At 40.4% G+C, this 27,217-nt stretch overlaps 2 protein-coding genes across 12 annotated transcripts; both read left to right on the top strand.

Moving 5' to 3' along the window:
• Positions 1-2,762: 2,762 nt before the first annotated feature.
• Positions 2,763-11,632, top strand: LOC116265473 (protein disulfide isomerase pTAC5, chloroplastic-like). 5 transcript variants are annotated; one of them, XM_050080796.1, is made up of 5 exons: positions 2,763-3,311; positions 3,656-3,747; positions 5,769-5,900; positions 6,469-6,721; positions 9,576-11,632. In XM_050080796.1, exons 1-4 carry the CDS (start codon positions 2,999-3,001, stop codon positions 6,661-6,663), a joined length of 732 nt encoding a protein of 243 aa, XP_049936753.1. In that variant the 5' UTR covers positions 2,763-2,998; the 3' UTR covers positions 6,664-6,721; positions 9,576-11,632. The 5 variants fall into 5 exon arrangements, 4 of the variants coding, with proteins under 4 accessions (XP_049936753.1, XP_049936754.1, XP_049936752.1 ...); XM_050080797.1 differs by lacking the exon at positions 9,576-11,632 and adding an exon at positions 8,267-9,007 and having other exon boundaries at positions 2,763-3,263; XM_050080795.1 differs by lacking the exon at positions 9,576-11,632 and adding an exon at positions 8,267-9,004.
• Positions 11,633-18,251: 6,619 nt separating this feature from the next.
• Positions 18,252-23,578, top strand: LOC116266361 (protein disulfide isomerase pTAC5, chloroplastic). Of its 7 annotated transcripts, XM_031647537.2 has the most exons (7): positions 18,252-18,821; positions 19,202-19,297; positions 20,543-20,674; positions 21,226-21,478; positions 21,926-21,963; positions 22,074-22,190; positions 22,437-22,574. In XM_031647537.2, the coding sequence occupies exons 1-6, from the start codon at positions 18,267-18,269 to the stop codon at positions 22,173-22,175; spliced, it is 1,176 nt and encodes a 391-aa protein (XP_031503397.1). In that variant the 5' UTR covers positions 18,252-18,266; the 3' UTR covers positions 22,176-22,190; positions 22,437-22,574. The 7 variants fall into 7 exon arrangements, 3 of the variants coding, with proteins under 3 accessions (XP_031503397.1, XP_031503396.1, XP_049936751.1); XR_007574958.1 differs by lacking the exons at positions 21,926-21,963; positions 22,074-22,190 and adding an exon at positions 23,339-23,578 and having other exon boundaries at positions 22,437-22,661; XR_007574960.1 differs by lacking the exons at positions 21,926-21,963; positions 22,074-22,190 and adding an exon at positions 23,339-23,578 and having other exon boundaries at positions 22,437-22,645.
• The last annotated feature ends 3,639 nt before the right edge of the window (positions 23,579-27,217 follow it).

Here is a 27,217-nt window from a genome sequence, read left to right on the forward strand (position 1 = left end):
AAGAACTAGTTCACAAAAGCCCACAGACATTTGTATCTGAAATACAGTGTAGGAAAGAAACCACGTAATCCAATAAAAGCAGCAAACAATTTTATGAACCATGATGCCAAAAGTGTTGAGCACAGAGCCAAAATACAAAGACCAAATAAAAGCAGAAAATAATTTTCTATGAACAGGAGAAAGAAAGATATGGCTCACAAGCAAATTCATTAGTTTTTTTTCACTCTCTTTGTTCTAGGAACTACTTATTCTACTTGTGTTATTTGTACCTTAACCAACCACAGACCAAGCAGCATGTGCTTTAAACAACAACAAACATTATGCATTAAAACACAACAAACATAAAAAGAAAGGGCATTGGTTTGTGGTCAGCATATCAAAAACACATTCCTAAGGATGCCTTCAACCAACTCTACAGCCGCCCCTAGTTGTATAAGTACTTTGGTTTTTCCAAAAATGTTGTCATTGAATGGCGAATGGCATGAGAGGCTTTTGGTTCGCCAACCGCAACAGGCATGGGCAGGTGACCAAGTTCAGGAAAACCTAGAATTTTAGGATCAAGTTTACGAATTCATGCAATAGTGGCCAACCTCTGCATAAAATGCTTGTTGTATCAACTGTTATGAACTAAAAAAAAAAACAATATCACTGTTCACCTTGTAGTTCATGATCCTAGGCCTTACCTGCAGCAACAACATCTGGATAAGAACTTTAAAAAATTCAAGACCAATAAAAAATCTGAAAACAAGTTTTCCACGACCTTCTAAAATAAGCTTTAGTTGTGTCATTTTCACGCATAAAAAACTTACATCCTAACATAATTTGGACCAACCTCGACCCACCTTCTCCTCCAATGTAGGAAAAACATTTCGGTTATGGGAAGGTGAAGAACTAGATTAAAAAAACAATAGCCTCAATCGATTGAGAGCAGATCGAACAGCCAACCTTAAATGAGTCGCACAACATAAATAATATCAATGAGAAAAGATTCAATAACATCATAAATTTTCCCCAACGTAGGATACTGTCCTGCATACCAATCAAAATACCCGTATCTAACATGACACAAGAAGGAACAAGAAGAAAACTGAATCCTAACCTAGTCCAAAACTAAGAAGGACACAACTGTCGAAGCAAATGCATGAGTGGGTAGTTGGTGACCATGAAGAACAAATCCACCCCGTTTTGCAAAACCATGTATTCCAAACCAAGACAAATATTAGATGAAGCTAGAAATAAAACTCATGCAACTGCAAAGAACTTTTCTAAAATGTCAGAATTCAAAATCAACCAGTTCTTTTGAAAAAGGACAAGAGATCTTCCATGATAGCCTCAACGCTCAGTCTTGGTTATGTCATTGAAAAACATGTTGAAGACATGTCTTGGTTATGTCATTGAAAAACATGTCCAACCCACTTCATCTTACGGGTTTTCGACGAGCTAAAGGTTCGTAAGTCATTATCTTCTCGAAATAGACATAAATCAACTATATGCCAATCTTCTCACGATGTCAACAAAAAGAAATACAACAATTGTTTCATATTGACAGATCATTTCCTAACTATGCACATGGCCGTGAGATGTCAAACAAAGTGAAACCCAATCATTCTTGTATTGATTTAGACAAACAAAGAGGCAAACAAGAGATGAAGATATCAAGAACCCAAGAACAAAAACCCCTCTAAATTTTCCCCCTCCCCCTAAATTCGGACTTGTATCAAATCAAACTTAAAGCATTTATTCTAAGAGGAAAAAAAAAAAGAAAAAATGTTTGTGGAAAGGCAACGTGTCGTCCATCTAGCGCTCATGATTTTTTCTACTTTCATATGTTCAAAATCACTTTGAAATATTTAAATGTTCAGTTATCATAAATTTGAGATTCCCTCGGACTAAGTCCGAATCATGGGGTTTGCCAACTATTGTCAGGTAAGCATCTACCACCACTAAGCATCATAGAATATTGTGTTTTTGAAACATATATGCATGCCTACTATACATAATTGAAAATACCATGTTCTTGTTAGAGGAAATATGATGTGATTATGAATGTCTTTCTTGAACTCTCCAATAGAACACTACGACATATCTAGCACAAGAAGGTATATTCAATTCACGAACCAATATGTTTACCAAATTGATGAGTTGTCACTTTCCTTGGTTGCATTTCGTATATGTTCATGAACATGCATGCTGCATTATGGGTAGGTTCAGCCTGCGGATATATACATAAAGTCATGCTCTCACATGGTTGGTGGGGAAAGAGTCCAACTTTATCAAATCAGCATTGAAAATGATTGCAGTCGATGCTCCATCGCCAGCAGTGGGGGTGATGATTTTTTTATTTATTTTATTTAATATTTTAAAAATTGAAGGTGGATTGTGAAGGGTAAATTTGTAATTTGGGTTTATATCTTAATATATTTTAAAATGACGCTTTTTATGAGTTTTATGAAAACATTGAGAGCTTATTTGACGCAGTTCAAAAGTTGAAGGTGTAATTGTTATTAGCCCAAAGGATGGGTGTTCCTTTCTAAATTTTTCCTATCTTTTCATTCACAATAAAAAAATATCTTGGATTTTTTATATTTCGTGCTTGAATTTAAAACGGAGACGTTTTCTCTGGCGTCGGAACAACCGTTCCGATATCTCCAGCGAATGGCGTCGATGTTATATCTTAGAAGATTGAGGCGTCTTTCACAAACCTGTCGCGTTAAATAAATGGCATTCGCGCCATATCTTTTCTTGAAACCGATGGCTTCCGCCCCCCTCCGACTCCACCCTCTTCCCGCCCCCTCCATCCTTCCCTCCTCATCTGATTTTCAAAATCCCGCTAAAACCCTAACCTTGAAATTCCCTTTAAAGATTCGTCGTCCGATCATCTCAGGGCTCCTTATCGGAGTCGGAGGAGGATCGATGGCTTAGAGAAGAGCGGCGGTGGCTTCCAGAGGAATCGAGATGGAATTCCAAGCGGGATGCACTCGATCGAGAGATCTAGGCCATGAAGTTCGAGATCGAGGCTCTAAAGCGGGAGCGATTGTCACAGGAAGCATCAGTCATTGATCTGATCACGAATCTCACGGGTCTCTTGCAGACCCTGAAGGGTGCAGATTTGAAGTCCGTCTTGGCGTCATCTCGTAATCAGATTCCTGATCGAATCGAAGAAGTTCCTGTTGTTGACTCCGTGCCAGAGGAAGAGCGGAAAGAAAAGAGGAGGCTGCGGAGGAAGGGTTCAGAAGGAGAGGATGTTAGAGGCTTAGAGCTATGTAGGTCTGCCATGGAAGACGGTGAAATTTCTTGCATTTTTTATGAAGGCGAGTTTAGCTTGTGTTCTCAAGTTGTTCTGTTCTATTGTTTAATCTGGGATATCCGTGGTTTAAAGTGGGAAAACAGACGGGATATGGTATGTTGTCAATCTCCATTCACAAACTTACTTACTGATCCAGAAATAAGGCGAGAGTGCTGATCTGTACATAACTTTACATGGTTTAAGTATGTAAAGGCGCTACCAACTCTGCCTTTTCTGTTCGTAAAAAATTGTAATTTTGGTAGATCAGTTACTTTATGTTTTTTATTTTCTTGCAGAGAACGTATTGAATTTGCTTGGCGTCCTTTAGGGTTCCTATTTTGATTTGTCTTTGCTTTTCACTTTTGGCAGCAAGCTTTGCAGAAATTAGGATTCTACTCAGGCGCGGAGGATGTAGAATTTTCAACCTTTTCGAGCGGAGCCGAGAATGCTGTAAAAACATGGCAAGTATGTGAAAACTGCTCTTTGTTTTCTTGTACGCGTGTTTGTTTTGTTTTGTTTTGTTTTTCTCTCTGTAACTGATTGGTAAACTATCTGACCATTCTCCCTTTGTTAAAATTGGTTCCTAAGACAGAACCTTGTATTATTGCCTCGTCTAATTTCTTATATATCAACTCTCTAAGGGTGGTTTGGACCATGCGATGAAGTTATTGAACCTCTCTCTAATCTATGCTAGCGTTATACGTTTGGTTATGTGTCATTAGATATTGTCGGCGGTTGATATTTCACCAGATAGTGCGAACATGATATTAACCTGACTAATATCTGACAGCGTCACAGCAGCCACTGGTCGAAACTCTCTCTCTCTCTCTCTATCTATCTATATATATATATATATATATATATATATATATATATATATAGATATATATAGATATATATATATATATAACATCACGAGAAAAGTTGGACGTCGATTTGCTCAATTAAATGAAAACATGCATGTTCACTAGCTCAGAGTAACACTTTTACATGGCACCTTCGTTTCAAGTTGATGGATATCAGCGACCACTTAGCTATAAAGACTTTCTGTTATTGATCACTTTGATTTGTTTTCTTTACGTGAGCTTTGTTTTCTGAAATGCTTTTCCATTTGATATCTAGAGTGACGTAAGGTTCTTTTAAGAGGTTGTCCTTAAGGTGATGTTCAAGATTTATAGCTTTAGATTAATAATTCCAATTGGAGGTATGAAGGTGTCTTTAATCTTTATGAACTACTGCAATGGGCCCACTGCATCTGTGCCATCTCCGATTCTTCCGTCTATGTCCATGTGCTGTAGGTCTGATGTTTTATTCCACATGCACCGACAAATTACATTTATATACCTTTCAGATCGAGTCTATGAATTGTTTAGTTTAAGGTTATCATATAAAAGAAAAAGGTTTTGCTTCTGGAGAAAAAAGAAGCACCTGCCATAATATGATTGACATAGTAGCTAAAACATCTGACATATAAAATAGGTGAGGCTGTGTTGTATGATATTTTTAATAGCACCTGCCAGTAAATGCTCTGTTTAAGTGCCATGTAGGTGCCCTGTAGGTGCCTATATGTTCCTCAATGAAGGGGAAAGTGCTCAGTGAGGGTGATTCTAGAATAAATGCCTAAGAGGGCGAGGTACCTTCGGATGTTCAGAAGTAGTGAAGCAGACCGTTTGTTTACAAATAAAGCTGCTCAAATTGCAAATTCATGTTCAGTGTTATCTAGTTCTAAGTTTGGTTGTGGAGAATTTGATATTGATTTAGAAATCTTTCTTGCATAGGCATCGGTTGGGTTTCCTGAAAATGGAATTATGACATTGGGACTGTTGGAAAGACTATATGGGGAGAGGTGTCGCTGCAAGAAAATGCTGATGCGGATGTTGATGAAACAGGCACTGAGCCGACCTCTGGCAAGATACTTTAACTGTGTTTCAGCATATTCTGTAACTGTCCTGACCATTATTGTCCAGTTTCTTCACCTTTGCAAGAAACATAACGTGCTTGCCGAAGGTGCCTGCTGTCCCATCTATTGACATTTGAGCAATAAGTTGGTCCTCTTTCCGGAGGTTGGCGTGTGGTGTGAGAGGGAGTGGCTTGACATGTTTGGGAATTTAATTCTTTATGTTGAGACATAATAAATTTGATGCTCCTATTGTACAAAATCCAAAGTGATGGACGACCTGCATGGATCTTCGCATTGTTGTCAGTTTTCAGCACCACAGTTGAATATCAAACTTTGCTTTCGCTTGATGGCTGCTGACCTTCATGCACTTATTTATGCGAGGGCTGATTTCTGAATTCTTGCAATCAGTGTGTTCTGGTCTTGCCGGATTTGTGTTTTATTTGCGTGTTTAGTGACTGGAATCCATAGATTCCTTACCCTCTCAATGTAGCCCTTGCTTTGTTTTTTCTCTTCCTTTCTCCTTCCCATGCATGTGAGCATATATCAATAGTTGATATTGATTTAGAAACATTTGTTGCATAGGCATCGGTTGGGTTGCCTGAAGATGGAGTTATGACTTTGGAGCTGTTGGAAAGGATATATGCAGAAGTGCCGCTGAAAGCAAATGCTGATGAGGATGACGAAGAAAGAAGCACTGAGCCGATTGCTGGCAAGGTACGTTAACTGTGTTTCAGCATATTCTGTAACTGTCCTGACCATTATTGTCCAGTTTCTTCACCTTTGCAAGAAACATAACGTGCTTGCTGAAGGTGCTGGTTGTCACATCTGTTGAACAATAAGTTGGTCCTCTTTCAGGGGATTGGGGCGTGAGAGGTAGTGGTCTGATATGTTTAGAAATTTGACTCTTTATGTTGGGGCATAGTAAATTTGATGCTCCACTTGTACAAAGTCCAAATTGATCGACGACCTGCATGGATCTTCGCATTGTTGTCAGTTTTCAGCACCATAGTTGAATATCAAACTTTGCTTGCACTTGATGGCTGCTGACCTTCATGCGCTTACATATGCAAGGTCTGATTTCTGAATTCTTGCAATCAGTGTGTTCTGGTCTTTGCCGGATTTGTGTTTTATTTGTGTGCTTAGTAACTAAAATCCATACCCTTCTAATGAATCCCTTGCTTTGTTTTTTCTCTTCCTTTCTCCTTCCCACGCATGTGAGCATATATCAATAGTTGAGATGTACTAAATGGTGTCTCAGATTCTGTGCACATATGTTTTATAGGATGGTGTTAATGGATCTGTCCGAGCATCCAGCACTTCAGTCACTGAAGTTTCAGAGATGAAGGAAATGCTTTTAAAGGATAATGTTTTCATTGAAGTTGTGACTTCAGAGCATAAAGCCTTTCTTTTGGAAGAAAATAGGTGGGAAGAACCGTCGAGACTTTTGGGTAGCAACAAGCAGAATGGTAAAGGTTAAGCCAAGTCAGGAACAAAGTGCCTTGCCTGTAGTGGTGAAGGCCGTTTGATGTGCACAGGTGCTGGCATTTTTCCTTTTTATAATATTGTTGTGTTTCTATTAAACTGCACGAGAATTTGTTAAGCATCAACATGCGGTGCGAAGTTAATCACTGCAGTAGGGTAATTTTTCCAAGTTTGAACTGGTTTTAATCCTCTTGGACTAGTTATTGGAGGAACGGACTTTTAGATTTACATAATTTATCCAAGAACATATTTCATGTATGTATGGCGCCTAATTATCTGAGACTTGGGTTGATGGAACTTGTAACTTACCAATTCCAAGTTCCTTTGCCCCTTTATAATTACAATATTTCCCAAGTTCTTGGCTTGGTTTCCTTGTTTTCCTGAATTATATTTCAAGAATTTAGCGGCTAAATATCACTTACACATCATTTTCTTGGTATAAGCCCAAATCCTAATTCCAGGCACCACAAATCACCCAATAAAGGAAAAGGCAGTAGATAAAACATTACATATCTCTAAGTGACTGCTGGAACCAAAATCTGGAGCAATAATCTATTGAAAGACAATCTACTAGCCATAAATGGATGTGTAACGTTACAGAAATAAAAATCTGATATCTGGCCACTATGGAACTGATGGGCAATTGTGTAACAGACAAGAAGAGAGTTAGATAAGAGCAGGTGAAATGAAGGTTCACTGCCTTTATAAAGCTAAAGCCCCACCCTCAGAAACCTGACAAGCAAAAGTCAGCATATTTCATTTCCAGCCTGTAAGGCACTATTTCTTTAAATGTAGTTCATTTCATGTGCTCAAAAAGACTGGCTTCAGTTCATTTAGCAAATGACCTCGTCATTGAGCGTTAGTTAAGAATGTCAAGTTAACAAAATGATCAAAGACCAAGAGTTTGCTAAGCTGGAATAAGCGTTGGGCAACAATTTTTCCATGGCAAAATCTCCTCTTAGTGTCTGGATCAACTTCACATTTTCCTCCATGGTACCAACTGCTTCTTATGCAGGGGCATTAGCTGAAGCCAGTCTTTTTGAGCACATGAAATGAACTAAATTTAAAGAAAGAGTGCCTTACAGGCTGGAAACGAAATATGCTGACTTTTGCTTGTGTGGGGCTTTAGCTTTATAAAGGGAGTGAACCTTCATTTCACCTACTCTTATCTAACTCTCTTCTTGTCTGTTACACAATTACCCATCAGTTCCATAGTAGCCAGATATCAGATTTTTATTTCTGTAACGGTACACATCCATTTATCGCTAGTAGATTGTCTTTCACGTAGATAATTGCTCCAGATTTTGGTTCCAGCAGTCACTTAGAGATATCTAATGTTTTATCTGCTGCCTTTTTCTTTGTTGGGTGATCTGTGGTGCCTGGAATTAGGATTTGGGCTTATACCCAGAAAATGATATGTGTAAGTGCTATTCAGCCACTAAATTCTTGAAACATAGTTCAGGAAAGCAAGAAACTAAATCGCCCTATGAAACCCCTTTTTTCTCTTTTTCTTTGTTGTTGCCTTATGAAACCGCTTTTTTTCAGTCACAGACCGCTTTTTATCTCATTTTCTTTGTTTTCTCTTCTTCTGTCACAAGGTATCTTCGAGGGATTTGATTTCACAGGCAATCAGGAAGCCTAAAATTGATGAGTTGGGATGAAAATAACCGGGTTGCTCAAAAATTACTGCCGGTTGTGAGTGAGATCTAGTTGATGATGGTGCTTGAAAGATTGCGGTTCCTTTGTAATGGCTGACGCTTGTGCAAAGAAAGTGTTGGATGCTTCGATTGATGTCCTTCTTAGCTCTCTCTATTTAATGTTTTCTTCTCTTCTTTCCTCCTAGCGTGTGAGTGGACGGGCGGCCGGCTACACGGCCAACAAAGGAAGGGGAACCACGTTGGAGTGAAGGCCGGAAAGGAGATTTTCTTTGTTCCCCTTCTTTTACTCCTTTTATTATATGTATTTCGTTCTTTCCTGTTTTCCTTTATCTTGGCACTTTCTCCTATGGTGGTATGGTGGAATTTATGTTGGGTTGGAGTTGAGGATGTGGCGGAAGAGTGAAAACGACTCCCTTCGTCTCCAAGGCATTCTGTGATGAGGGCTTCTAAGTCTGGTCCGTGTGAGGAGGCTGTAAATCTGAGATCTGTTTCACGGCGAACCTCTTTGAGTTCAGGTGGAGGTGGGATGCTGCTAGATTTGCTAAAGCTACCCGAATCTGGTGTTGAGGAACATTAAACCAAGATATAGACAACAGGAAGGAATGGGTCGGTTGAACCAAGAATGAAAAATTCAAATATTAGTTAAAAAGATGGGTATTTTTCGAAAAAGAAGGTAAGCAGAATCAAATCGATAGTACAGTCCAAACACAGCTGCTCCACACAGAAAAGAAGCTAGCTTTGGTAGATGGGGTGCAACTACTTCCAAAACTAGTTCCATTCATTTTCCTCCTTTTTCACTCAAATTTACATGATTATATACATATATATATATATATATATATATATATATATATATATATATATATATATATATTATCTATAATATTCTTAGCATATGTTTAATCATTAGTTGTCCTATTCTTTGTAGTGGTTATGTTATGAAATGTGTTTTCTATTATATATATATATATATATATGTGTGTGTGTGCCTTAATTATTTTGGTTTAGAGTGGTCTAGTTAGTACAAATTAAACTTGACATTTTTGTATGCTTATACGTTTTTAAAGGGGTGAAAATGAGCTACTCACACTCCTGTTAACCTTTATTAAGCTGTGTTACTGTGAAACATATTTTACACTAAATAAAGATTAATAACCGTTGGTAATTGTTTGTATTTCAAACACAACTAAAAAAACCTACGAGCAAGTCTTTATGAATTTCTCTTTTCTCACTAACTTTCTCACTACAGGGCAGACGACATTGCGGCTCACTACTGAGTACAGAGGACAGATCCTCTCTCTCTCTCGGGCGACACAACATGGGTTGCGCCACCTCCAAGGTAGAGAGCGTAGACACCGTGGACCGCTGCAGAGAGCGGCGCCGCCTCATGAAGCAGGCGATGAAGTCCCGCCACCACGTTGCTTCCGCCCACGCCGACTACCTTCGCCTGTTCGCCACCTCCGCCTCACGGTCTCGGCTCTCTCCCATTTTTCGGCCGGCGAGTCCCTCGCCGTCAGCGACGGTACTCTCCCTCTGATCCTCTGCCGTTGTTCCTCCTCCTCCTCCTCCGGCCCTTCACCCTCCCGCGAAATCCAAATCCTTCCACCATACTACCACTTCTGCCGCCGATTCCTATCCCGCTAATCTTCACCTTCCTTCCAAAACCGTGACGGTGGGAGTTTCCGCAACCCCGTTTCCTACTCATTCTATATCCGGATCCTCTACTTCTTCCAGTTTCCGGGCTGCCGGAAAACCCAGGAGCAGAGAATTCTAAGCTGACAAGCAAAATGTGTACGACAGTCCAAACAAAAGCTGCGTGGCAAAAACTAGACACAGACGGAGACAATGCCCACATGAATTGTCTCTGGCACTAACGATTTATTCAGGAACTAAGTAAGTAACCATTACGGTGGAACCTGTATAATTCTGCCTAATCTGTGCTGGAACATAAAAAAAACAATGGAGAGCACCGAATCTATGGTATCTAAAAGAAAGAACTGCAAGGGAATGTGAAATCTAAAAGAAAGAACTGCAAGGGAATGTGAAATTTGATCACGTAGGAGAGCGAAGCAGGAAAACCAACAACACATTTTGGAAAGATAGCAGGACTTTTCCTTTAGAATTTTAAAGCAAAACCCAAACTTGAGTAAAATGACTGAAAGCCACAAACCAATAAATTAGGACTGAAAGAGGATCGCTTTTCCCCTCGCAGATGTGTTGTTTTTTGTTACTTCAGGCGGATTATACAGGTTCCGATCCACCGTAATGGTTACTTACTTAGGCATGTGAAGTAACAAAAAACAACACATCTACGTTTTTCATTTAATAGATAAAACTTCTACGTTTTTTACTACTCCCCTTCATCTCTGCTTTTTTCTTCAGTGAGAGAATTTGCTACTGTGGTCTCTTCTCCTTCCATGTACTTGTGAATCTGGTCTATTTATTTAATAGGTGTGGCTTTGTCCATTTGGCTTTTCCTTCTTTGGCTAAATGCGGTCCTTTGTGTCACTGTGTATGCGATGAGAGGAATCCATTAATTCTCGCTCGGCCACAACTTTTTTACAATGAGGAGGGCGAGTTTTCTGGAAAAAGATGAAGAGAAAGACATATTGGACAAGAAGGAGCAGGAGATTAGAAAGATGCCATCAAGGCGATAAACATCAGCAGCTTGTATATTCTTCGGCTGCTCGCCAACAAGTAGTCTTAAGAAATTTGGGTCGAACGTTCAGTTTTGAACTAGTTTTGCTTCTTCTGATTCTAATGCATCTTGATTCTTATTCCAGGAACAGGAGACAAAGTTTTTTTGCCCTCAATAAATATCTCTACAGTTGAGGAAATGAGAAGAAGAGAAAAGCTCATTATTTATCATCATGCAAAATTAGGAACCAGAGTGGGCGAGAAACGAATAACATTTAGCGGCTGAAAGAAAGCACGTCGTTAGCAGCTCCAAGGAAGAGAGAGAGAGAGAGAGAGAGGGGGAGAGAGAGAGAGAGAGAGTACCAGAATAAGCATTCTCACACACCACAGTGGCCTTAGTACCAACTCCCCTGGACCTTTTCCTCAACATGAGTCTTTCTCTCTCCCCCTACCCTTCCTGTCTCCCACACAAAGGGCTTGTTTGGTTGGGAGGGAAAGGGAGAGATTGCTCTTATGTTTGGTTGGTTAATTAGAAAGATGAAAATGAAAGAAAAGGAAGAAAAAGGTTTTTATAGTGTAAATTTAATTCCTCCCAGACGGATTGAAAGGGAAAGGAAAAAGAGTAAGTATAAAAGTGTTGACTGCCCACAATACTCCTCCATGTTTTTTTTCTCCCTGCCTCTCAACCTTTTGACTATTGAGGATATTATTATAAATTGTATCGTTTTCTTATTCCATTCATTTTTATTCAAACAAGCTTTTATAATCATTCTTTCATCAGTGAAACCCCATGGACTGACAGTGGTGACACCTGGCTCAGAACCCAAAAACTACCAAGACGAAAGGTGTTTTATTTCATCTCACAGCCGCCAGACCGATGAGGACCGCTAAACATGGTCCCGTCGTTGTTGTCCTCTCGGCCTTTCTGTGACGTGTTTACATCAAAATGGACGAACACATTCAATCCATCGGATAAGGGGTCAGGTGCTATCCAGCGCACGCAAATTGCTGAAATACAAATGGTGGCTGCCCTCATCGGTCTAGCATCTGTGAGATGAAATAAAACACCTTTGGTCTTCTATCCTTTTGTTTGTTGGTACTCCAAAAACCGCACCTTCTCTGTAGAAGAATGGTAGTTTTTGGGTTCTGAGCCAGATTCTTTCGGAAAGGAGGTGTCACCGCTGTGAGTCCTCACGGTGGTTTCCTCGTCGTGGTTGTGTGATGGCGTTCCACTGATTCGGTTTTTATTTGTTCTTGTGGTTTCTTTTGGTGTGGGAGACAGGAAGGGTAGGGGGAGAGAGAGACTGATGTTGAGGAAGAGGTCCAGGGGAGTTGGTACTAAGGCCACTGTGGTGTGTGAGAATGCGTATTCTGGTACCCTCTCTATTTCTCTCCCTCTCTTCCTTGGAGCTGCTAACGACGTGCTTTCTTTCAGCTGCTAAATGTTATTCGTTTCTCGCCCACTCTGGTTCCTAATGTAGCATGATGAGCTTTTCTCTTCTTCTCATTTCCTCAAATCTAGAGATATTTATTGAGGAAAAAAAACTTTTATCTCCTGTTCCTGGAATAAGAATCAAGATGTATTAGAATCAGAAGAAGCAAAACGGGTTCAAAACTGAACGTTCGACCCAAATTTCTTAAGACTACTTGTTGGCGAGCAGCCTAAGAATATACGAATTGCTGATGTTTATGGCCTTGATGGCATCTTTCTAATCTCCTGCTCCTTCTTGTCCTTTATATCTTTCTCTTCATCTTTTTCCAGAAAACTCGCCCTCGTCATTGTAAAAAAGTTGTGGCCGAGGGAGAATTAATGGATTCCTCTCATCGCATACACAGTAAAACAAAGGACCGCATTTCCCCAAAGAAGGAAAAGCAGAATGGACAGAGCCAGACCCTATTAAATAAATAGACCAGATTCACAAGTACATGTAAAGAGAAGAGATCACAGTAGCAAATTCTCTCACGGACAGAAAAAAGCAGAGATGAAGGGGAGTAATAAAAATCGTAGAAGTTTTATCTATTAAATAAAAAACGTAGATGTGCTGTTTTTTGTTACATCACATGCCTAAGTAAGTAATCATTACGGGGAAAAGCGATCCTCTTTCATTCCTAATTTATTGGTTTGTGGCTTTCAGTTATTTTACAGAAGTTTGGGTTTTGCTTTAAAATTCTAAAAGGAAAAGTCCTGCTATCTTTCCAAAATGTGTTGTTGGTTTTCCTTCTTCCCTCTCGTACGTGATCAAATTTCACATTCCCTTGCAGTTCTTTCTTTTAGATTTCACATTCCATTGCAGTTCTTTCTTCTAGATACTATAGATTCGGTGTTCTCCTTTGTTTCTTTTATGTTCCAGCACAGACTTAGGCAGAATTATACAGGTTCCGAACCACCATAATGGTTACTTAGTTTCCGAATAAATCGTTAGTACCAGAGACAATTCATGTGGACATTGTCTCCGTCTGTTTATAGTTTTTGCCACGCAGCTTTTGTTTGGACTGTCGTACACATTTTGCTTATCAGCTTAGAATTCTCTGCTCCTGGGTTTTCCGGAAACTGGAAGAAGTAGAGGATCCGGATATAGAATGAGTAGGAAACGGGGTTGCGGAAACTCCCGCCGTCACGGTTTTGGAAGGAAGGTGAAGATTAGCGGGATAGGAATCGGCGGCAGAAGTGGTAGTATGGTGGAAGGATTTGGATTTCGCGGGAGGGTGAAGGGCCGGAGGAGGAGGAACAACGGCAGAGGATCAGAGGGAGAGTACCGTCGCTGACGGCGAGGGACTCGCCGGCCGAAAAATGGGAGAGAGCCGAGGCCGTGAGGCGGAGGTGGCGAAGGTAGTCGGCGTGGGCGGAAGCAACGTGGTGGCGGGACTTCATCGCCTGCTTCATGAGGCGGCGCCGCTCTCTGCAGCGGTCCACGGTGTCTACGCTCTTTACCTTGGAGGTGGCGCAACCCATGTTGTGTCGCCCGAGAGAGAGAGAGGATCTGTTCTCTGTACTCCGTAGTGAGCAGCAATGCCGTCCGCCCTGTAGAGAGAAAGTTAGTGAGAAAAGAGAAATTCATAAAGACTTGCTCGTAGGTTTTTTTTAGTTGGGTTTGAAATACATAAAATTACCAACGGTTATTAATCTTTATGTAGTGTGAAATATGCTTCACAGTAACACAGCTTAATAGGAGTGTGAGCAGCTCATTTTCACCCCTTTAAAAACGTATAAGCATACAAAAATGTCAAGTTTAATTTGTACTAACTAAACCACTCTAAACCAAAATAATTAAGGCATATATATATATATATAGAAAACACATTTCATAACATAACCACTCCAAAGAAAAAGACAACTAATCATTAAACATATGCCAAGAATATATATATATATATATTGTAAAAGAGAGTGAAAATGGAGGAAAATGAATGGAGCAAGTTTTGGAAGTAGTTGCACACCATCTACCAAAGCTAGCTTCTTTTCTGTGTGGAGCAGCTGTGTCTGGACTGTCCTATCGCTTTGACTTGCTCACCTTCCTCTTCGGAAAAAACCCATCTTTTAAACTAATATTTGAATTTTTCATTCGTGGTTCAACCGACCCATTCCTTCCTGTTGTCTGTATCTTGGTTTAATTTAGCAAATCTAGCAGCGTACCACCTCCGCCCCAACTCAAAGAGGTTCGCCGTGAAACAGATCTCAAATTTGTAGCCTCCTCAACCGGACCAGACTTAGAAGCCCTCATCACGGAATGCCTTGGAGACGAAGGGAGTCGTTTTCACTCTTCCGCCACATCCTCAACTCCAACCCAACATAAATTCCACCATATAGGGGAGAAAGTGCCATGATAAAGGAAAACAGAAAAGAACGAAATACATATAATAAAAGGAGTAAAAAGGAGGGGAACAGAGAAAATCTCCTTTCCGGCCGTCAGGTCCTCTGCTGAGGACCACAAATAATCTGAGTGAGCAACAAGGGAGCCCCTTCCTTTATTATTGGCCGTGTAGCCGGCCGCCCGTTCACTCACACACGCTAGGAGGAAAGAAGAGAGGAAAACACTAAATAGAGAGAGAGAGAGAGCTAAAAAGGACTTGAGTCGAAGCATCCAACACTTTGTTTGCACCAGCGTCAGCCACTACAAAATCAACCAAACGCCATCATCTGCTAGAATCTCACTCACAACCGTCGGCAATTATTCCTTACTGAGAATATGAGAAAGGAATTTCTCACAACACGTACATCACACAAAAGGCTCCTAGTGGTTCTATGGGAAGGCCTACTACGTCCACAGTTAAAGGGACTCTTTTACTCGGCGTCCTTCTCTATGTTCCTCCTTATATTTCATCGTCACAATTCGTGTGCGCACGGTCTTGCCTCACACAGAGGATGAGGATTCCTGATTTGGTGGATTCAAATCCTTAGCGATTAGGTAATTCCATCTCCTTTCTTTATTTGTTAATTTTACTAATTACAATGAACCAAAAGGGCGTGGAAACACATAAGACCATTTTTTATTTTGTACATAAATTATGAGATTGGGATTTGATACGGCTCAAATATGAGCTCTTACTCAATAGCATGCATGATTTGATTTTTTGGAACTTCATAGGCAACCAAAGCACAAGAACTGGCGACCCAAATGTCGAACCCTTTCTATCTAGAGCATGCCGTCATATTTATTGGATTACACGACCACGTAAATGACCCTAAAATTTACCATGATTAGCATCCAATTTTTCCAAAAGGGGGGACGCAAAATTGTGCTTTAACCATTTTGAACTATGCATCCCTTGTTTATTGCAATTTCTTGGCAATTTGATCCAGATCGAACCATGAATCTCACCCGGTCAACTTGATTTGAGGTCCGTATCCAGAAATTCTATTCCGCTTCTCGTCGAAACTGATCAATTAGACCCTGTCCTCAAGTGAAACGAATATCTGGTGACTGGATCCATTTCTAAATATCTCAGATCAGATTAAATTGGAGCAAAGATTTGTGGTCCATATCCGATCATTCCTGAATCCAAATGAGATCTTATATCCAATCCTGTTGATCTGGATGTGCTCCCAAATGATTTGAGCAAATCTCCGAAATTCCACGCTTAATCGAATCTTTGGATTTAAAGATCTCAAAAGATCCAAGTCCAAATGATCCTAAACTCATTACCAAATCCAGATATTTTGGATCTCAAGCCAAATACAACTTGAAGCCTAGGATCCAGATTTATAAAATGGAGTTCCAAACTAATGCCTCCAGGTCTAATTTGATCCCAACCTATGCTTTTAGTTGTAGTTCCAAGTAGAATCACGATGATGAGATCCTTTTCTGATCAAATGCTCCACAAAACAAAATAAAAGAAAGAAAAGTTACAACTTTTGCTATCCTGAGCCCGCCCCGCCTCGCTGATAGAAATTGAACCATCTCTACTGCGGTGCCGTGTCGTGCCAAAAGACTCGACCTGTCTAGGCCCAACGGCTCGCACTGAACTCATGTTAGGCTCGAGCTTGCTACTGTTGAATCTATTATGGTCTTAGCTCGTCAATGACCGATCCTGTTTTGTTTGGGTTTACTTCGTGTCATAAGAACAAGATCGGGAGAAGCTGAGACTCCCATAACATGCAATTTTCTGTCTGCCGTAGACTTAATAGAAAGAAAGTGATGTAGGGAGTTAAAAGAAAAGATTGTAACGGCTGCTATAAATCCTCTGTTTTTTCTCACACTTTATTACTCTCGTGTATCTCTTATATACACGCAGCGATATGCAGTTACATTTCAATTTACGTTGCAGTTATTAAAGGATAATAACTGCTTCACACGTCCAGCAGCACTTTCCGCTTGTTATGTTATGGAAACTGACCATCATCGTAGCATTTTTTTGCACGTCCAGCAGGTGGTTCCCATGATGTCACTCTGGGTTGCAGCCTCGCCTCACATGATCAGCGCCATAACATAGACGTTTCTAGAACTGATCACGTCTGGTAGTCTAGAAACGTCTATATGTTAATAGGAGTAAGGGAGACGATTAGCTTATGCGGATTCCCTTTCATGAACTCTACGTCGAAAATCCATCCAAATTCTTTACTTAATTTGTCACAGACGGAGGTGAAGGTGATCGAGTTCATTTATTGTGAAAATGCTTAATTGCGAAGCATACTATAAGAAGATGGCGATGCTCGAGTGCTTGACTTTCTAGGCTTTGGGTTTCCGTCGATCAGGCTAAGAAAGAAAATTTGGGAGGTAATAATGGAACAGTCGGGGTGGAGCTGGGGTCATGGACCCCCTCAAATTTCAATTTTAAAGAAAATTATTTAGTCCATATAAAAATTTGGAAAAATTATTATATTCTGATTTATGTTAAAATTTTAAAACTATAGTTCAGCCCTCCTAATAAAAAACCTAATTAGAATAATGGTTAGAGTAGACTGCTAACAGAGCATATAGTCTTTCTTCTGGTGGAAAATAGGTGGGAAGAACCGTCGAGACTTTCAGGTAGCAACAAGCAGATTGGTAAAGGTGAGGCCAAGTCAGGAACAAAGTACCTTGCCTGTCGTGGTGAAGCCCGTTTGTTGCTGGCATTTTTCATACGTTGTTGAGTTTCTATATGAGAATTTGTTAAGCATCAACATGCGCTTCAAAGTCAATCTCTATTTAGGTATGATCTCCCGTATTTTATTTAAGAACCATTTTCTTGAGTTTTGAGTTGATTTTGTTCAGAATTTTTTTTTTTTCTACGATCCTTTCTACCCATTCTATGGGCACCCTTGATGCCCTGGCTGCTCGGCCAGGGTCGGGGATTTGATCTCTATCGCTGGACTTCTGGCGAGGGGAGTGGAAGACCAACTGGGTGCGATGCCTCTTACGGTGAGTGAGGGTCGATAGACGGTCAATTCTCGATGATGATTTTTTATTTTGATGTTTTAAAAATTGATGTTGATATTGAAGAATAAATTTGTAATTTAGGTATATATTTTAATTTTTTTAAATGGGGCTTTTTGTGAGTTTCATGGAGGGCTTATTTGTGCTGCCCAAATTATTATTGGCCAAAAGGTTGGGTGTTCCTTTGCAAATTTTTCTTTCATCTTTTATTTGTTTGGAAACGTAGGAGTGGATTGGATGCTGTGCAGGACTCGTTTTGAGAGGATTATTGGATCCATCGTTCGTGGTACCCTGCTGTAAAAAAAATATCTGGGATCTTTTCGCATTTCGTCGGCCAAACGTTTGCATATCTCCGGGGAGTGGCATCGTTGTTATATCTTGGACATTAAGGCGTGTTTCACAACCATGTCCCGTTCACTAAAAGCCGTTCGCGCCTTATCTTGAAACCGATGGCTTCCGCTTCCCTCCGACTCCACGCTCTTCCCGCTCCCTCCATCCTTCCCTCCTCCTCCGATTTTCAAAATCCCGCTAAAACCCTAACCCTAACCGTTAGATTCCCTAAAAGATTCGTCGTCCGATCATCTCAGGGCCCCTTATCGGAGTCGGAGGAGGATCGATGGCTTAGGGAAGAGCGGCGGTGGCTTCGGGAGGAGCAGCGGTGGCTTCGAGAGGAATCCAGATGGAATTCCGAGCGGGATGCGCTCGATCGGGAGATCACGACCCTGAAGCTCGAGATCGAGGTTCTAAAGCGGGAGAGATTGTCACAGGAAGCATCAGTCGTTGATCTGATAACGAATCTCACGGGTCTCTTGCAGACCCTGAAGGGTGCAGATTTGAAGTCCGTCGTGGCGTCATCTCGTAGTCAGATTCCTGATCGAATCGAAGAAAAACATGTTTTATTAGAAGAAGAGCCTGTTGTTGACTCCGCGCCAGAGAAAGAGCGGAAAAAAAAGAAGAGGTTGTTGAGGAAGGGTTCAGAAGGAGAGGATGTTAGAGCTATGCAGGTCTGCCATGAAAGACGCTGAATTTTCTTGCATTTTTTTATGAAGGCGAGTTTAGTTTGTGTCCTTGAGTTGTTCTGTTATATTGTTTAATCTGGCATGTATCTGTGGGAAAATCGGCCGGATATGGTATGTTGTCAATCTCCATTCACAAACTTACTTATTCATCCAGATATAATGCGACAGTTGATCTTTCAATCATTTTACATGGTTTGAGTAGATAAAGTTGTTATCAACTCTGCCTTTTCTGTTCGTAAAAATTTGTAGATTTTGGTAGATCAGTTACTTTATGTTTTTTATTTTGTTGCAGAGAACGTATTGAATTTGTTTGGCGTCCTTTAGGGTTCCTATTTTGATTTGTATTTGCTTTTCACGTTTGGCAGAAAGCTTTGCAGAAATTAGGATTCTACTCAGGCGAGGAGGATGTCGAATTTTCAACTTTTTCGAGCGGAACCGAGAGTGCTGTAAAAACATGGCAAGTATGTGAAAACTGCTCTTTGTTTTCTTGTTTGTGTGCATGTTTTGCTCTCTATAACTGATTGGCAAACTATCTCACCATTCTCCCTTTGCTAAACTTGGTTCCCAAGACAGAACCTTGTACCATTGCCTCGCCTAATTTCCTATAGATCAATTGTCTAAGGGTGGTTTGGACCATGCTATGAAGTTATTGAACCTATCTCTAATCTATGCTAGCGTTATACGTTTGATTGTGTGTCATTAAATATTGTCGCGGTTGATATTTCACCAGATAGTGCGATCATGATATTAACCTGACTAATATCTGACAGTAGCCACTTGTCGAAGCTCTCTCTCTCTCTCTCTCTCTCTCTCTCTCTCTCTCTATCTATCTATCTATCTATCTATCTATCTATCTAAATTTCTCGTTCGATACATAGCATCAGGAGCAAAGTGATATTGGACGTCGATTTGCTCAATGAAATGAAATGAAAACGTGCATGTTCACTAGCTCAGAGTTACACGTTTTCGTAGCACCTTTCTTACAAGCTGATGGATCTAAGGAACCATTTAGCTTTAAAGATTTTCTGTTATTGATCACTTTGATTTGTTTTCTTTACGTGAATTTTGTTTTTTGAAATGCTTTTCCATTTGATATCTAGAGTGACTTAAGGTTCCTTTTAAGAGTTTGTCCTTATGGTGATGTTCAGGATTTGTTGCTTTAGATTAATAATTCCAATTGGAGGTAGAAAGGTGTCTTTAATCTTGTTTTTTACGAACTACTCCAATGGGCCAACTGCATGTGTGCTGTCCCCGATTCTTCTGTCTATGTCCATCTGCAGTAGGTCTGATGTTTTATTCCACATGCACCGACGAATTAGATTTCTATGCCTTTCAGATCGAGTCTATGAATTGTTTAGGTTATCATATAAAAGAAAAATGTTTTTCTTTTGGAGAAAAAAAAGAAGCACCTGCTATAATATGATTGAGATAGTATCTAAAACATCTGACATATAATATTGGTGGGGTTGTGCTGCGTGATATTTTCAATAGCACCTGCCAGTAAATGCTCTGTTTAGGTGCCACCTCGGTGCCTATATGTTCCTCAATGAAGGAGAGTGCTGAGTGAGGGTGATTCTAGAATAAATGCCTAAAAGGGCAAGGTACGTCTGGATGTTCAGAAGTATTGAAGCAGACCGTTTATTTTTAATAAAGCTGCTAAATTGCAAATACAATTTGATATTGATCTAGAAATCTTTCTTGCATAGGCATCGGTTGGGTTGCCTGAAGATGGAGTTATGACTTTGGAACTGTTGGAAAGGCTACATGGAGAGGTGCCGCTGCAAGCAAATGCTGATGCGGATTATGAAGAAACAAGCGTTGAGCCGATCGCTGGCAAGGTACGTTAACTGTGTTTCAGCATATTTTGTAACTGTCCTGACCATTATTGTCTAGTTTGTTCACTTTTGCAAGAAACATAACATTGTCGCATCTATTCAGATTTGAGCAATAAGTTGGTCCTCTTCCTGGAGGTTGCGGCGTGAGAGGGAGTGGCTTGACATGTTTGGAAATTTGATTCTTTATGTTGGGGCATAGTAAATTTGATGCTCCACTTGTACAAAATCCAAAGTGATGGATGACCTGCATGGATCTTCACATTGTTGTCAGTTTCAGGGCCATAGTTGAATATCAAACTTTGCTTTTGCTTGATGGCTCTGACCTTCATGCACTTACATATGCAAGGGCTGATTTCTGAATTCTTGCAATCAGTGTGTTCTGGTCTTTCCAGATTTGTGTTTTATTTGCGTGTTTAGTAACTGAAATCCATACCTTTCCAATGAAGTCCTTGCTTTGTTTTTTCTCTTCCTTTCTCCTTCCATGCATGTGAACATATATGAATAATTGAGATGTACTAAATGGTGTCTCAGATTCTGTGCACATATGTTCATAGGATGGAGTTAATGGATCTGTCCGAGCATCCAGCACTTCAGTCACTGAAGTTTCAGAGATAAAGGAAATGCTTTTAACGGACAATGTTTTCATGGAAGCTGAGACTTCAGAGCATAAAGTCTTTCTTCTGGGAGAAAATAGGTGGGAAGAACCGTCAAGACTTGCAGGTAGCAACAAGCAGATTGGTAAAGGTGAAGCCAAGTCAGGAACAAAGTGCCTTGCCTGTCGTGGTGAAGGACGTTTGATGTGCACAGGTGCTGGCATTTTTCCTTTTTATAATATTGTTGTGTTTCTATTAAACTGCACGAGAATTTGTTAAGCATCAACATGCGCTGCGAAGTTAATCACTGCAGTAGGGTAATTTTTCCAAGTTTGAACTGGTTTTAATCCTTTTGGACTAGTAATTGGAGGAACGGGACTTTTAGATTTACGTAATTCATCCAAGAACATATCTCATGTATGTATGGCGCCTAACTATCTGAGACTTGGGGTGATGGAACTTGTAACTTATTAATTCCAAGTTCTTGTGCCCCTTTATAATTACAATACTTCCAAAGTCTTTGGCTTGCACCATGAAGCTGTGCTTTAGGTTTTAACTTTTATTCGTAGAGCAGTCTTAACCTCGAAAGCAATGATGCCATCAATTGTATGATCGAGATGGCTGTTCCTTTGCTAAAAAGTTGTCTCTGTTTTCTTTGTAGAATGTGATGGTACTGGTGAACCCAATGTCGAAGAGCAGGTTAGATTGGGTTTGATGTAGCCTTTTATCAGATGCTTCTTTTCTTTTTTTCCTTTTCTTGCCCTCTAGACACCACTGGTTCCTCATTTTTTTATCTCCAACTGATGCAGTTCCTGGATTGGGTGGAAGATGGAGCCAAGTGCCCTTATTGTGAAGGCCTTGGTTATACCATCTGTGACGTGTGTGACGGCAGAGCTGTAATAAGCTCTTGATCTTGTCTACCAGATGTACGTTATCCATCTAATGCGCTGACGACTCAAAATTAGTTAATGTATTAATAGATAGTGCCTTTCATCACTTAAATTGTATAGATTGTATCCTGGTTGGTTACGTAATAATTTGAGGTGTATATCCCTGTAATTGTAACGAAGGCCGTGGATGATTGTTCGTTACTTAAACAATAGAAGCACATGGGTTGCTCGGTCTTGGTAATTCGCTTGAAGTTATTGGTTGACTCCATTCCTTGTGGGTAGGAACCGATGTTGCATGGAAGGCCAGAACATACTTCCGTACAAGCAAAAGAAATACTGCTTCGTATCTCATGGTACTGAGAGAAGAATATTTAGTTGCACACAAGACAGGAGAGCCTTCATCTGCTTCCAAACGACGAGCCTAGTCCTTAAACTGGGCGTTCTGCAGGCCAGTGGCTGTGACGCAGCACCCTATGCATCCGGCGCTGCAGGTGAGACTGACGAAAGGTACATCCACAGTTTTCTTCTTTAAACATCTGTATTCCATTAGTTATCAGGAAAATGATGCCTTCGCCACACTTTGGAAAAAATTATGAGGGGTTGACATCAATAATTTGAAAAACAAATCAGTTCTTTTTTTCCCCCTTGTGCGTATGTTTTGAAGCTGAAATCTGAGAATTTTGAAAAGACTTCGCAAATTCCTCCCGTTATAGACTTGTACTCTTTTAGGTTGCTATAATGCTGCCAGTCTGCCCAATCGAGAATATTATCGAGACGCCTTTGTGGAATTGGACTTTTCAACATGTTCATCTGCACAAGGCTGCATACACGAGGCTACTTAGAAGTTGCGTCCAAATTAAACCAGCAACATTTATCAGTCGCAGCAAACAATTAGGCGATTATTGGGAATGTCATTTATAATGTCTTTTTGCCCATACAATTTTCCGTCGTTTGTGTGTGTGATGACAAAGCTTTGTTCTGATTCCAGTGACGGGACGCTAAGGTGGGACGAATGCAGAAAAAAATGGTTGAAATTTGCCTCCCGGTCGTCCGCCTTTTTTCTTAAGCATTTTCTTTATCAAAGGATTATTCTTTTTAGTATTTGTCATGTTGACCAACCGAGAGAGTACCAAAGTTAGTAAATTCATGACGAGAGTTATTTTACTTTGTTTTGGTGTCATTAGAATGTGATCGAGATGCCATTGGTTCTTGTTTGGTTTGAAGCGGGCAGCAGTCGTAGATCGTCCGCCTTATTATTCTTTAATCCCCGCACAACTTAGAGGACCTTCAGGTATGCCATGGTTCGTTTTAGCCTCTGCTTTGCTATTTTATTTTTCCTTGCAGAATGACATTTTCTTGCAAGTGAGCAATGTCTTTTACCTGACATTTTTTCTGGAAATGAATTGGTTGGTCAAATCCCTCAAGATTCATTTTCACCAGCTATAATAAGGCAGCAACCGGTAAATCTGAGTCCAACTATCTGGCCCTGTGGACGGTATTTTTCTCGGCACCATCTATCTAGAGTTTTTACTCTTACTCTCTTTAGGAAACTTCATTGCAAACTTACCTCTGTGACAAGGACGTAAGCATATGCTTTGGTAGGTTATCGATATAAATAAAGTAAGGAGGGTATATGGTTGTCATCATGATGCACACCAAAAGCACGGTATTATGCTGGATCCAATTGGTGGGACTTGGGAGGGGTTCGCCTGGTGGGTGTGCCTATTGGTAATTGTTACCAGGATAATCAGGTGCCTAGTTGTCTCCCATAATCCTGTGCCGAGACACCTAATTACCTGCTGCTCAGGCTGACATAACTCCTGTTAAATTTGGGATCGGCCTTGGCATGCTTTTGTTTGGTGGGCCTTGTTCTTCCCTTCTACTAGGAGGGAAGATGAGGCATGTTGGAGAACTGTCAAAGAAGGCTGCCTTTCCAAGAGTTCTAACATTGGGATTTTATGCTAGCCGTAGCTATTTCGTTACCAACCTAGTTTATGTTATTAGAAGATTATTTGTATGTTGTTCTGCGCAGGTCGTTCATTTCTGTTATTTTTGAAGGGCTCCTATATCATTTTATCTGAAAACAGAACTTGCGGACAAATTTAACATCAAAACTAGAATAATTAAATAAAAATTAAGCATAGATTTTAGTAAACGTTAATCTATGGATGGATATATTCATGAATCATAATGCAGCAACAAAAATGATGAGGTCTTGTCAATTTTAGGACTAAACTGATGGCATTTGCTAGAAACGGCTTCTCCCTAGTTTCTCATGCCAACTTGCATGTTGCTTTCGACAAAGGCGGAGGGAATACCCCGATCTTATCAAAAGTCCATGCAAGTACGTATTTACATATTAGTGTCTCTTTCTGTCTTTCATACTGCTCTTCTCCCTAAAATTTCAATCTCCACATCTGGCTTGGGAATGGTCAGATATGTGGGCCATGACTCGTTATTATAGGTATTCGAGCAGTCAATAAGTGCTTTACTATCGTGAGGTCTATTTATTTCTTGTCAAGATGAATACATTGGCAAGACTATCGGGGGCATGTGCTTTGTTGCAAGTGGTGTAAAATGGTTAATGGATGTTAAGTGGAGCCAGGACAGGGATTTTGCTAGATGCAAGTTAGATAAACAGCCGGTTGAATTTTGATTTATGACCTTATCCTTGCAAGTTGTTCCGATACTCACAACCTTACCGTTTAAGGTTGATCTCAGTAGAAGCAAGAAGGTGCTTGAGCTGCTTTGATCACTGGCTAGAGGCCGGATTATGGTCGTCAGTGGCTGGTGGAGGAGCCCGGAGTATGGATTTATGGTCACCAGTGGCTGGTGGAAGAGCTTAGATGACCTCACATTTGGGAAAGGCCTATTACATTTTTAAACACTTTTTATGGGCATGCACGAAAGATTCGATATAAATTTTAAAGTTCTTAAAAATCGGGCAACGTTCCCCCGATCCCCACCATGGAAGTTCCATAAGGTTATTGGGGAAAATGTATGGAAGTAGTAAACTTGCACGCTTCTATAGCGGCAGACTTCATTGAAAGACTTGGTACCCTTAGCCTTAGGCAGCGCAGAGCCAAGGGGCCCCGGCAGGGGCCATGGCTCCCTTTAAAATTCAAAACAAAAATAATAATAATAAATTTCATTTAATCTTATATTAAAATTTTGAAAAATTATATTTCTGTGATTATTATAATTTTAAAACTATAGTTCTACCCACTTAATGCCTGATTTTCTTTTTTGGAAAGACGTGTTGCCCACTTTATCCATATCTGATTCTCGGTCCATGCCCTGAATTATCAGAGAATACGGTTTCCTTATGGAGCTTTATTATTGTTACAAGAAATGTTAAACCCCATCTGCGATTGTGAAGAAAGAGTCTCTAATATAAACTCTCGTTTTTTTCCTTCCTGGTTTTCTCTCGTGAAGCAAGAGTGAGGAGAGTAAAGCTTGATCATTGCTTTTGGCCAAGATCTTAGTCTGGTGTCCTCTGTCTATCTGTTGTGTCACGATTGAGGCAGTTCCCTCCCTTCCCCCCAAATTTTAAGGAAAGAAATTTTATGCATACATTTTTGAAAAAATTTAACTTCACATATGGAAACTTCTCAAAATTGTTATTCAGCTTCTGTACAAATTTTGAAATTACTCTTCGACCCCTAAAAAAATATAAAAAAATAAAAATTCTGGTTCAGCACTTAGATAGAGAGAAAGAGAGTAATTTTCCTTTTTCTAATTGGTTTCTGCTTTTCGTGTAACGAACTGTTGTTCAGTGTCTGTGACAAACATTCTTGAAGCATTTCGACTTTCTGCTTCGCACACAAGATTTTAGCCAGACAAATTTTATTTGTGTGGCCAGTCAACGTGGCCAAACCTGGTGACATATTTAGGAACCTGCGATTGCACGGACCTTTACGCATTCGATTGACGACCGACTTGAGTCTGCAATGTGGTGCCCATGAGGTCCTCTGCCCGTTGGTGCTCAGCGCGATGGACCTGTATTTTTCTGAAACTTGTGAAAGTATATCAGCATGGTCCTAGTACTTGCCCTGCCACTCCAGGACGCATTCTACCTGTTCTTCCTTGCAAACCTCTGCCCCTAAACAGACCATTCTCAGATTTTCCAGTAATATATATATCTGTGTCTGTGTGTGTGTGTTATAGGTCGGACAAGTGATCATGTTCGTTCAAGTGACTCCTCCTTGCCGCGTGAAATGATGTGGAACTGTCATTTTGTCCACGTGCAATACCTCTGTGTTTTGGTCGTTCAAGTTTTATAGCCATTTACAATATTTAAAATGATAGAAGTTTTATACACATCAATAATCCTGCCCTCTCATGCATGAGGTCCTTCTTTAGCACCTACCTAGTGCTCCCGATGGCTAAAAAGGGTTCCCGATCCGATGAACAACTTGTCGCATATTGTTTCTCCATGCAACATGGAGATTGTATATCAAAAGAGGGTCTAGCATTATCTATTTGACTATATTATGTCCTTCCTCCCTGTCTAAAGAATGCACGTGCTGGTGACTCACCAATGCTAGTGCCTGTCTTTAATCCTGTTTTTTTATTAAAATGTTCAAAGTGATTCCTTGAAGCAGTATCTAATGTGGATATATATGCTGGAGACCATCTATTTATTATTTCGTTCACAATCTGTTCACAATCTTTACTTGAACTGATGCGCTTATGGACCTATTATGGTTACTTGATACCCTAATGTCTGGGCGGTGAATACTACGTCTAGGCTACGGTTTGAGCTGCACCCCATTTGTGTGTGTGTATTACTTTTCTCATATGTTCAATCATGGAGGATTGTGGTGTCCAACCTTTCCTTACGTTTCCGAGAGTCATCTCTTCCCTGCCTCAATTTCACGAAAGCATCATGGAGAGAGAGCGAGAGAGAGAGAGAGAGAGAGAGAGAGTCACGGTAGTGTAAACGCCGTTTAGTTAGTCTAACGATTTTAGGCCGAGTGGTATAACTGTAGAACGGCCAAATGTTGCTGAGGATGTATCACAAACTCAGGCTGCAGGTACCTGTCTCCGGACAGGGAGGGCGA

Source organism: Nymphaea colorata, chromosome 12 (genome assembly GCF_008831285.2).
Source record: "Nymphaea colorata isolate Beijing-Zhang1983 chromosome 12, ASM883128v2, whole genome shotgun sequence".
Lineage (NCBI taxonomy): Eukaryota > Viridiplantae > Streptophyta > Magnoliopsida > Nymphaeales > Nymphaeaceae > Nymphaea > Nymphaea colorata.